The sequence below is a fragment of the Ammospiza nelsoni genome, chromosome 24 (assembly GCF_027579445.1).
Source record: "Ammospiza nelsoni isolate bAmmNel1 chromosome 24, bAmmNel1.pri, whole genome shotgun sequence".
Taxonomy (NCBI): domain Eukaryota; kingdom Metazoa; phylum Chordata; class Aves; order Passeriformes; family Passerellidae; genus Ammospiza; species Ammospiza nelsoni.
Window position 1 is genome coordinate 4415857 of NC_080656.1, and position 12173 is coordinate 4428029.

Below are 12173 nucleotides of genomic sequence, written 5' to 3' on the forward strand. Positions count from 1 at the left end.
CAGGGCACGGTGGCCCCTGTCCAAGGAGAGAAAGCCCAGCCTGCTGCTGGCATTAAATTCCCTGGAATCAGGCAGGAACATGAGGCAAGAGGATTTCCCAGTATTTCCAACTGTGACCTTCAGAGCTGTGCAAATGTTAGTATTAAACTTATTAGCAGCAGAGGCCTTTCTGTGACCCTGCAGGGATAACTCCCCCCATTCCCCCCGGCCCCTTGGCTTTTTTTGGAGGCAGGACAGTGATGCTGATCTGTAGAGACAGGACAAGGAGCGAGGGGTACAAATGGAAAGAGGGGAAATTCAGATTTTGGGAAGAAATGCTTTGCTGTGACACGGTGACAGGGCATCCAGGGAGGTCGTGGACGTGCTCGAAGGTTGGATGTGGCTTGGTGGGAGTTGTCCCCACACATGGCAGGGGGTGGGACTGAGCTTTGAGCTCCATTCCAAAGCCTTAACACTCCGTGCTGATGTGATATCCTCTGTGCGATGCCTCCAGCCGAGCTGGGCGCTGCGACCACCGGAGCCCGGGGCTGCTTGCGCTGAGCCGGGAGGGGCCGGGGGAGGCGGCCGCGCATGTGCCGGCCGTGCCCCCCGCCCGGGCTGCTCCAGCATCCTCGGCATCCTCCTAAGCATCCTCCCAGGCATCCTCCTAAGCATCCTGCCAGGCATCCTCCCCGCCGGGCGCTGCGCTCCGCAGCCCGCGCAACAAAAGCGCCGCGGCCGCGCCCCGCGGAGCCGCTCCCGGCGCGGGGCACCTGCTGCTGCTGCTGCTGCTGCTGCTGCTGGTGATGATGATGATGATGATGATGATCCAACGCTGCTGCTGATCCAGCGCTGCTCCCGCTCCGCTCCGCCCGCGCCCTGCGCAGCGCCGGCCGCGCCCGCGGAGCCGCGGAGCTGTCCGGGCTCGGGCTCCGTGCAAGCTCCGGGATCGGGCTCCGTGCAAGCTCCGGGATCGGGCTCTGTGCAAGCTCCGGGCTCCGGGCTCGGGCTCTGTTCAGGCACCGGGCTAGGGCTCGGGCTCTGTCCGTGGTGCTGCCGCCCCCGCGGCCGAGCGCAGCCCCCGGACCGCGCCCGCCCGGCCGCTCCCCGCCCGGCATCCTGTTGCTCCGGGAGCGCGGCGAACGGGGGAAGAGCATCCGAGAGCATCAGAGAACATCCGAGAGCATCTAAGAGCATCCAAGAGCATCTGAGAGGATCCTGCCGAGGAGCCTGAGCGCCGGCCCCGCTCCGAACAATGGCTGCGCTGCCGCGGCTGCTCTGCGCGGCCGCGCTCGCCCTGCTGCTCTGGGGTAGGTGCTGCTGCCGCTCCCTCTCCCACCCAGCGCCGCTGGAAAGAAGGGAGGATGCTCGCTCCCAGCCTGCCCTCCGAGTGCGGCTTTTGTTGTGGGGAGAAGGGGATTAGGCTCGTGCGGAGTTGGTGTGGGTGTGAGGGAGTGAAAACACCTCCGTGCCGAGCACAAAGCATGTGCTGGTCCCTCGCTGTTTGCTGTCTGTCCGGGGTTTGCAGCGCGATTTGACATCGGGTTGCCTCGGGGAGGGTGTGCAGCCCATTAAGAGGTGCTTTAGTGCCGTTTCCCGTGCAGTCTGTGTAAACTGGAGTTAATCAATCGATTGCAGCTGCAGTTTGATTCCTGCCGCGAGAAGGGGTTGGGTGGTTTTGCCACATTCGATGTGCGTGTGCCTTCAGCCCTGTGTGTGGGTGCCTGTCTGTGTGCACAGATCTCGTTTCTCAGAGCAAAGCAGGATCCAGGAGCTTTTCCTTATTTCTCCCTGGAAGCTGCTGCTGTGCGTGGAGCTGGTAGTACGGGGGAATTGGAACCAGGCTGCTTCCAGGAATAGTCCCGGGATAGATAATATGTTGCTTGAGAGAGTGGGTTAATGGTGCCTCAGAGGCTGGGGAGGAGGGAGCAGCCAGCAAAGTCAGCGTCTGGGCTCTGGAGACAGCCTTGGACAGACAGAGCCCGGGATTGTTTAGCCCGGGGGACAAATGTCAGCAGCGATTTGCTCGGAGATGTGGTGCTGAAACGATTCCTTCCTGCTCCAGCGTGTGGCTTCACATGCAACCATTTCTGTCCTCTTTGCAAGAGCAGCATTCGAGAGTTGCCAGCCTTAGCACAGCTCTGATTGGAAGCGTTTTGAGCAGGAATGCCTGGGAAATCAATAACTCCTTCTGCTGCCAAATTCACTCCTGTCCAAGCCCCTTGGTTCCCAGTGGTGCCCATGAACAGGAAGGGTGCTGGACCCTCCCAGTTTGGATGAACTAAAGCCTCCAGACCTCCCAACTTAGCACAAAGAGCGAACTGTTCCTCCACTCTGGAATTCTGGGCTTCCCCTCATCCCAGACTGTAATTGCTGCTCTAACAGGGGCATGCCCAGCATGCATGGGAGGCAATGAACAATGCCTTTAAAGAGGCATTAATTACCAGGGAAGGATGAAAGTTGTGGCAAAGCAGATGCTGGAGAGGTGAATCTGTCTGAAGTGATCACCCTCTGTTAATTATTATGAATTATTGATATCTCAGGAGAAGGAAGCTTGGTAAAATTTAACATTTGAGACTTAATCTGTTATCAGACAGCGCTAGCAATAAATCAAGCCATTTTCCATTAGGGACATTAATGCCAAGATGTGAATAACTGATGCTTCTCTAATTCTGTCCTGACGCCTCTTTCTCTGCTGCTCCTCTCCCCCAGCTGGATTTTGCTCCTCGGTGTGTGTGGAAGTCCCATCTGAGACAGAGGCTGTCCAAGGGACGGACATGAAGCTGCTCTGCATCTCCTGCATGAAGAGGGAAGAGGTGACAGCCAGCACGGTGGTGGAATGGTACTACAGGCCCAACGGGGGGAAGGATGAGCCTGTATGTGTGACTGGAGTCCTTTATCTTTCTTTCCTTGCTTATCCCATTTCCACACCTGGGCACAGCACGAACTCCTGGCAGGAAAAGCTGCAATCAGTTGTTGAGGTCAAATATTTGGGTTGTAGATTAATCAGTGCCAATTTCCAGTCCCATTCCCTCAATACCTCAAGCCCAGTACCTGAGGATGTCAAATATAACTGACCCTTGGCACCCTTGTCTGAACCTGTTCTGAATCTCAAAGCTGTTTTTTTTTGGAGGTGAAATTAATTAAAATAAATCTGCAGGGCAGGATTTACTTATTTTTTGCCTCAGAGAAAGCAGTGTTATCCCAACTGTGGGAGGATCTCCGGGAGCTGCTTTGGATCCCTGTCAGGAAAAGGTAAAATTGATTTTCAGAGTGAATCAAAATGGAAATATGACAGATGAGGAGCAGCTGGAATTCAAGAGAGAATGGTGAAATGGAGAACTAGATAAAGGCTGAGTGCACATTTCTTTCTAGCTATTTTATCTGAGTCTGAAGCATTAAATCAGTGGCTGTGATTGAGCAGGATGACAATATTCTCCTCCTGTCTGAGAACTAAAGGGACCAGGCTAAGGAATGAGGTGGGAATTCACTCCCAGTGCCCCAGGGGATCCATTTGCCAGTGGCAACCCAAAGAACACCAACCACAGGTCATGGTGGGACTGTGGTCAGCCAGAATGTCACACTGCCATATCGGTCCTGCAGCACTTCCATCTCAGCTGGATACCCCAGGGCTTCCCAAAAAGAGCTGCTGGTGTTCACTGTGGGTGCTCTGTGGCTCTTTCCTCAGGGGATCTGACATGCAGTGACTCTCAGACACATTGCTGGGCATGAAGAATCCCAGTGTTCTGTCCCATTGCTGATTTTTTTTTGTCCATGTGCATCTGTGTTTTGCTGTGACTTCGTTTTTCTCCCTCTCTGATGGGGATATTGGATTCCTGATCGTTCGTTTTCCTGTCTTTTGTAAAGTCACCTGATACTTTGAGGCAAAGGATGATGGAATATGAATAGCTGCTGTTACCAAGGGAGCTCAGAACATCCCTGAGTGTAGCTGGAGGGGGATGCTGCCCCTGGCTTGTGGTGTGATGCTGTCCAAGGCAGAGATTAACCAGCAGAGCCCTTTATTTCCTTACAGATCTATCTATATGTATATATGTATATATTCCTCACAGATCGATCTGTCTATCTATCTATCTATCTATCTATCTATCTATCTATCTATCTATCTATCTATCTTCCTCACAGATCTATGTATCTCTTTATATTTATTCCCTCACAGATTTTGAGGAATATATACATATATTTATATGTATATATTCCTCATAGATCTATATATCTCTTTATATTTATTTCCTCACAGATCGATTCATCTATCTATCTATCTATCTATCTGTCTATCTATCTACCTATCTATCTATTCCTCACATACATATATTACATATTATATATATAATACATATAATATCTATAATATATATTATATATATTATATACATTATATACATTATATACATTATATACATTATATATATTCCTCAAACATCTATATATCCATTTAAATTTATTTCCTCACAGATATGTATATATATATATTCCTCACATATCTATATATCAATTTATTTCCTATTTCCTCATAGATCTATCTATATTTATATATATATATATATTCCTCACAGATCTATAAATCCATTTATTCCCTCATAGATCTATCTATATTTATCTATCTATGTTCCTCACAGATCTATATATCCCTTTATGTTTATTCCCTCACAGATCTACGAGTACAGGAAAACCAACCACGAGTTCCCGAGCCGCTTCAGCGGGCGGATCCAGTGGAACGGCAGCAAAGACATGCAGGACGTGTCCATCACCGTGGTGAACGTCACCCTCAACGACTCGGGCATCTACACCTGCAACATCACCCGCGAGTTCGAGTTCGAGATCCACCGGCCGCTCTTCCAGAGCTCCAGGGTCATCCACCTCACTGTGGTGGAGGAGGGTAGGAGGCTGTTTTGTGCTCTTACTGACCAAGGTGATCCACCTCACCGTGGTGGAAGTGGGTAGGAGGGTGTTTTGTGCTGTCTCTGGTCAGGGTGATCCACCTCACCATGGTGGAGGAGAGTAGGAGGGTGTTTAGGGCAGTCTTGGTCAGTGTGACCCACCTCACCATGGTGCAGGAGGGTAGGAAGGTGTTTTGTGCTCTTACTGACCAACGTGATCCACCTAACCATAGTGGAAGAGAGTAGGAAGGTGTTTTGTGCTGTCCGTGGTCAGGGTGATTCCCCTCACCGTGGTGGAAGAGGGTAGGAAGGTGTTTTGTGCTGTCCCTGGTCAGGATGATCTACTCACCATGGTGGAGAAGGGTAAGAGGCTGTTTTGTGCAGTCACTGACCAAGGTGATCCATCTCACCATGGTGGAGAAGGATAGGAGGCTGTTTTTGTGCTCTCACTGACCAAGGTGATCCACTCACCGTGGTGTAGGAGGGTGTTTTGTGCTTTTACTGACCAAGGTGATCCACCTAACCACGGTGGAAGAGAGTAGGAAGGTGTTTTGTGCTCTTGCTGACCAAGGTGATCCACCTCACCATGGTGGAGGAGGGTAGGAGGCTGTTTTGTGTTGTTCCTGGTCAGGGTGATCCACCTCACCGTGGTGGAGAAGGATAGGAGGGTGTTTTATGTTTTGTTCTCCCCTGGCCAAGATGATCTATTGGAATAATTACCAATATTGTAGACAGGACATGCCTGAGCTTGTCTGGCCCTGCTGCTGAACCAAACAGCGGCACTGTGGTGTTTCACCCCACAGACACTTTGGGCCGGCTGGGTGTGTGGTGTTTCACCCCACAGACACTTTGGGCTGGCTGGGTGTGTGGTGTTTCACCCCACAGACACTTTGGGCTGGCTGGGTGCTGCAGTTGGGCCCGTGGGGACAAGTCCAGGCTTGCAGGAGCTCTGGTGGTGCTGGGATGGAGCTTCCCCCATAACAGGGGCTGCTCCTCAGGTTTCCCTCTGTGGAGAAGCTTTAAGGCGATGGTGAAGGAAAGGAGTCAGTTCTGATGGAGGGTTTGGATGCAGAGCTTTATTCTGGCCCACAGGCCTCTGAATGCAGCACCAGCTCCAACAGAACTCCCTGAACCTGTGTGGTTGCTGTTCCCGGCCAGGATGACCCACCTCACCGTGGTGGATGAGGGTAGGAGGGTGTTTTGTGTTGTCACTGGCCGTGGGTGTTGTCACCATGGTGGATAGAGTTTGTCACTGCGCTGCAGGAGAGGACTCGGAGTTTGGCATTGACAAACACAGCTCAGGAGGAAAAACCTGTGGCTTGTTTGCTGGCTGGAGGCTGTTTGTGGGCACAGGCTCGTTGTGTGTGAGTGTGGGAAGGCACGGTGGGCCTGGCACAGTGGGCACAGCTAGGCACAGCTGGGCACAGCTGAGCAGGCTCCAGCAGAGGTTTCCAGCTCCTCTGATGGCAGCTCTGGATGTTACAGCGATGCCTTTCCCAGGGAGCTGCAGCGATTCCTTGCTGCCGCCCCCTCCCTCCTGGAACAACGACTGGCTCTCCATTTTGATGCCAGTCTCCTCCTTCTCCTCCTTCCCTCTGTGGTGCTCCTGAGTCTCTCTGCTCCTCTGGGTGTTGCTGGGTTCAGTGCTGTATGTTGCAGACAGTACAGGGGCTTCTGCTGCTCTCTCCAGAGAGGGCCGGGAGATTTCAGCCCTTTTGTCTGCCCTTTCCCCCTGAAGCACCTCGATGCTTTGATCCTTTACAAATCACTGGTGGCACAACAGAGCCGAGTAACACCAGTGCGGAACAGAGCGTGAGGATGAGATAGGTGAGCAAACCCTGAGGATGAGATAGGTGAGCAATCCCTGAGGATGTGGGGATGGCACAGGCAGGGCTGTGCATGTTGGATCCCTCTGCCATCCCTGCCTCTTGCAGGTCCCTCCCTTTTGCCCCCTCACAGCACCTGGAGATTCTGGCAAGGAGGGTTAGGAAGGATGACAGAAAGGTGGGAAATGTCCATGGAACTGCATGGCACTGATCAGGGGTTATTTCATTTTATTCACAGCTGGAGAAGACTTCACCTCTGTCATCTCAGAAATTATGATGTATATTCTGCTGGTGTTCCTCACGCTGTGGCTGCTGATTGAGATGATCTATTGCTACAGGAAGGTGTCCAAGGCAGAGGAGGCTGCCCAGGAAAACGCGTAAGTGTGGAACCCCTGGAGATGAGATCAGCTCTGCAGGAGCTCCTCACACGTCCCAGAGCTCTCAGATGTGCATAGACCGGTGCTAGCACAGGACAATCAGGTCTCAAATTGGTGATTTTTTCTTCCTGATGAATGAATAAATTGTGTAATACTAATTCCTTCTGCCTCACCTCCTCTACTGTAAAACCCCAAGGAGCTGGTTCTGTACCAGCAGGAACCTGGGCCTGTAGTGTGTCCACAACATGGGACAGACCCTGTGTAGTTTGCCAGAAATCATCAATAAGGTCTGTGGCAATATGACATGAAATGAATGACACTTGCACTCTGAAATGTCCAAGGCAAAAAAGAGGATAGTTTATTTGCAACTATAGAATTTTTGCAACTATAGAACTATATTTATAGAATTCCAAAAGTGACCATGGATTAGAGGATGAAATTGCCACCTCTCCAACCTCACTGGTCAAACCAGCAATCAATTCTCTCCTCCTCCAGAAAGGAATGCAAAGCAATCATTTACATAAAAAGTGTGTGAGAAACTCCATTACAAAAATGTAAACATCAGAAGGCTTAGAAGAACTTTAGAAGAACAGGGCAACAAAGATCAATGGAGTGAGTAGTGATTCAAACATGCTGGAAGGCTGCAGGAAGATGAACTTTGCTGTGCCATGGGCTGGTTGGTGTTTGCTCTGCCCAAAGCCCTTGCAGCGTTTAGGAGCACCAGCACTGTGCCCCTTGCACCACACACCTGGCAGGGAGTGAGCACTATTCCAGGTTTGGGCCATGTGGAGATGCTCTCCTGGAAGGTCTGGTTTCATCCTGGCCCATTCCCATCTTTCCACACACTTGGCTGGGATTGGAGCACTCTTTGTACCAAGGAAGGCAGGCTGTGTAGGATTTTGGAGCAGGGAAGACTCAGTGTTTGCTCCTGCCTGTGCCCAGGAGTTTCCCTCTGTGAGCATCCACAGGTGATGTTGTTACCTCAGAGATGCTTCCAGGCACTCAGCAAAGGTGAGTTTACCCAAGCTGGCCTTTACACTGTGTGCTTTCCTCCTTCCCCCCACCTACAGGACAGACTACCTTGCAATTCCATCGGAAAACAAGGAGAACTGTGCTGTGCCTGTGGAGGAGTAGCAGAGGGGAGGCAGCGCAGTGAGCGGCACCAAGGTGGGTCATGGACAAGCGGTCACTCCTTGTGTCTGTCCACCCCTCAGCTTCCTTGTGGTGGGGCTGGAGGCTCCTGGAGCGTGGCTGTGCTCCCCTGGAGCCTCCCCAGAAACCTCAGAAGCCACACAGGTGTCTTTAGGCGTGCTTGTATTGCTTGAAACCCAAACCAACACAGGCCACGATGTATTTATGCCTCCTTTATCTTTTGCTGTGGAGTTGGGAATCTTCACTTCACTTTCCCCTGCACAAGGGCAGCTGTAAGGGCTCTGTCTCCAAAGAAAACACGTGCTAGGAAGGAATTTTGTTGGGATCTTTAGCTGGTCAGAGTGACCCTGAGAAAAGCTCGAAAGTCTCTTTTCCCAGCCTGGTGCTTGAAGAAGGAGTCAGGGCTCTTCAGTTCTCGGTCTCAGAGTTGTTTATTGTTCCTTATCTATAAAAAACTTTCTCCTGCCCTGCCAAGGTCCATCCAGCAGGGCAGTTCCAGGCACTCTGCCTGCCCCCAGGGCACTGTTATATCTTTATACTAAAAACTACCTGTACAATGTTTGCAATCACTTCCCAATACCTATCACCCATGTGAGACAGTGAGCTTCTTCACTAAACCAATCCAAAAGTGCCACCATCACAGCAGAAGATGGAGGCCAAGAAGAAGAAGGAGAAAGGCTGGACACACCCAGATTCCTTCATCTTGCCTCCTGAACTCCATACCAAAAACCCCAAAAAATCAAATTTTCACCCATGATAACTTCACTAATATTCTATCTAAATTGTTGTGGCTTGCTGATCTTCTTACAAGGTTGGTAATTTGCTCCATGGGTCATAATCAAGCCCACGGGGGCATTTTGGGCTCTGTGCCAGGGTCTCTGGGCCCCCTGGCAGGGTCTGGGCTGCTCAGGACAGACAGAGGGATGTCCTGGGTCCTGACAGAATTTGTGTGCAACAGATTAAAATCTGGATCTTTTACCCTCTCGTTCACCTCCGGTCAGCTCCTGTGCTAACTCCACCCTCACCCCTGTGAGCTCCAAGAGGAATTGTCTCCCTTGCAGGGGCTCTGAAGACAGAAGGACCACGCCACACCAGCCAGCTTTGAGGGGAGCTCTGCGCTGTCAAAGGAGGAGCAGGGGGAAGTGTAAATTCTCTCCCATTTGGACTCTGTACAGCCTTGACTTTGGTCCTGTGACCCACCTGAGCTGCCAGCCCAGTGCTGAAGGACTCCTCTGTGGAAGCATGCTGAGCAAATGGGTGTGGGCAGCACGGCTCCTCCCCGACTCTCAGTCCCCCCATCACCTCAATGGCTTTGTAAATGTCACCTGTCACTCCTTAGCTGCTCTCACCACCACCTTCATTTGCTAAATGTGCTACTTCTCCACTGCAGAGGTTAAGGGTATGTACGGCACGCTGCTCTGAGCTGCAGGAGTGTGAACAAGGATCTCTTACGGGGTTATTCCACCACATACTGTGGCCCAAGCAGTTTTCTTGGTGTTAAAACAGGGAGAATTTAATTAATTAATGGAGTCACTCTGAATTTAGAATTTAGGCTGTCCGTGCACAAGCAGAGTAGGGTGAGGACTGTAACACACTAAACTTGGAAATGTATAATAGGGAGAACAGGTCTCTGTCATGTTCACACTTTGGAGGAAATTGAGAATACAGAGCATGAAATATTCCTACTTTGGGAAGCAGGATGATGTAAATATAAGAAACCCCTGTGTCCCTGTCATTTATCAAAGTGTCAAAGCCCTCATTCCACCTGCCCGGCACAGCAGGAGGAACCTGACACACCTGGCAAGGCAGCAGGACAAGGTACTGATCCACCTTTTCCTGGGAAACCCCAAAAAGGAAGGCAGCCCCATGCTGGTAGGCAGGAGAAATAAATAGGATGCAAAGCCCTCACAGCTGAGTAAAATGGTTGTAGTTTTATAACTGTGATGGTTCTCTGGTGCTGTAGCAGCACCGTCTAGAGGGATAGGCAGAAAACAGCGACTTTTCCCACTAATCCTAATTCTCTCTTGAGGTAATTAATCACCAGTATAAATAGTCTGGATTAATCCTAAATGATCTTCTGGTGCCCAGGAATCACCCTGCAAATTCCATCTTTCCTATGTAAACTTACCTTTTCTGAGGGTTAAGCAGAATAAAAATTGTTTTCTGCCCTTCAGTGCAGATCAGTTGAGCTCAACAGCTGGGATTGGAAGGGAGGAAAAGGCAGAACCATTGGCCAGGGTGGAATGGTGCTGTAAAACCAGGTGGGGAGGGTTTGGGTTTGTTGCATGGCAGAGCTGTGACATCCCTGCTGCAGTGGAGCCTGTGCTGCTTTGTTGACAACTGAGTTGACAAATTCTGCTCCATTTGTGAAGTGGCTCCAAGTGCTCGTGACTCCAGGCATGCTCCCCACCCACCCACGGGATCCCCTCTGCTTTGTCCTGCTGCTTTCTATGTGCTGGCTAAAAATCACAGGAATTACCCCATTTGTAAGGCAGGCTCAGGCCAATTTCCAACTGGAACTTGTTCAAAACCCTTTTATTAGAGTGGGTGTCAACTTTAGCCAACTACTCCAGTGCAATCTTGGTAGTAGGATTGCTCCCAAACCCGGAGCCAAGCCTGGCAAGGGGAGCACATTTTTTAGATGAAGCACAATCACAGTCTTGGCACCAGTTCCAAAATCCTGATATCCAAAAGGAACATCCAAAAGGGATATCCAAAAGGGACATCCAAAAGGAACACCCAAAAGGGATATCCAGGAATATTCAGCTAGATGCAATCTTTTTCCCTATCCCAGTTTGCCTGGCAGAATCCTGAACTCAACAGAGGAGGGACTGAGTTGTAACTCTGGGGTTTCCAGCACTGCCCACGGCTCTGAGCCCATTTTAGGTGAATTTTAGGACACAACTCCAGCTCTGCTCCTCATTCCCTGTGAGCCACAGACAACCCTCTGGTGTCATACTGTTAAATCAAAGCAGGAGTGAACCCAAGAACTTCTTGAGAGCTACCTCAGGTGGTAAAGAAGGGCCGTCCCTTTGTCCTGCACCTCCCTGAGTCCCACAGGCATCTTCTGGATGCTTTTTTTTGGACAAATCTTTCACTTTTCCAGTTCCTGCAGACAGAGGTGACATTGCCACGTGGTGTTCCAAGCAGGAGGAAACAGGGTGCAAAGTTCTGCTCAAGAATCTCGCAGGGAAAAAGGAATAATAATTTTAAAATTGGTGATTCTTCAAGACCTGGAAGAGATGGTCCTGACAAAGACTTTGTGTGTGATGGAATGAGCAAGGAGACTCTGGAACAGGCAGGACAATAAAAAGAACCAAGAGCCACGCTGGTTGTTGGATAGATTTTTTAATTGATACCGTACTTCCATGGTACTAACTACTTACACAGAGTTTGGCTGCAGAGCCTGTACAATTCCTACATTCCAGCACGTTCCAGTATCGCTTTGAACCGCGGGTTGGTTTTTGTTTTCGTTTCTTTTTATGTTTGTTTTTTTTTTTGTTTTTGTTTTGCGCACAGCGCAAAGTTTCTGACAGTCGGGACAAGTCCTAAAACAAACCCACAATCCTTCCCCCACCCACCCCAGAGTCACCTCAGCCAGCAGCCCCCTGCTTCTGGAGGGGATTCCAGCAGGGATGCAGTGCCTGTGGTGGTTGTAGGAGCTGCTCCTGTGCTGTGCTGAGGAGAGCAGAGCCTCGTTCATCATCCCAGGAACTACAGGAGCAGGGTGGGAGGACAAAACCCAGGTGGGGGGAACAAAACCCAGGTAGGGAGAACAAAACCCAGGAGGGGAGAACGCGCCCCAGGGTTTTAGCAGCTTTCTCCAGCCCTGGAGCACTGGTGGGAGATGGAATCCCACAGGAATGGTGATGTCCCAGGCTGCCCCTGCGAGGTTGTGGTGCTGCCACTGCTCTGCTGCTCTTCCCTCCCTCCACATCCAG

The 12173-nt window shown here is 50.8% G+C and overlaps 1 protein-coding gene across 1 annotated transcript; it reads left to right on the forward strand.

Moving 5' to 3' along the window:
* The first annotated feature begins 1009 nt into the window (after positions 1-1009).
* Positions 1010-11548, forward strand: SCN3B (sodium voltage-gated channel beta subunit 3). Its single transcript, XM_059488371.1, has 6 exons — positions 1010-1289; positions 2692-2855; positions 4651-4876; positions 6942-7080; positions 8151-8247; positions 9294-11548. The coding sequence occupies exons 1-5, from the start codon at positions 1235-1237 to the stop codon at positions 8212-8214; spliced, it is 648 nt and encodes a 215-aa protein (XP_059344354.1). The 5' UTR covers positions 1010-1234; the 3' UTR covers positions 8215-8247; positions 9294-11548.
* Positions 11549-12173: the final 625 nt, after the last annotated feature.

Bases quoted from the DNA above. Each gene is read 5' to 3' on its own strand.
- SCN3B (XM_059488371.1), top strand. From the start codon at position 1,235: ATGGCTGCGCTGCCGCGGCTGCTCTGCGCGGCCGCGCTCGCCCTGCTG. The intron at 4,877-6,941 runs GTAGGAGGCTGT...TTTTATTCACAG, and splicing joins CCTCACTGTGGTGGAGGAGG to CTGGAGAAGACTTCACCTCT. The intron at 7,081-8,150 runs GTAAGTGTGGAA...CCCCACCTACAG, and splicing joins GAGGCTGCCCAGGAAAACGC to GACAGACTACCTTGCAATTC.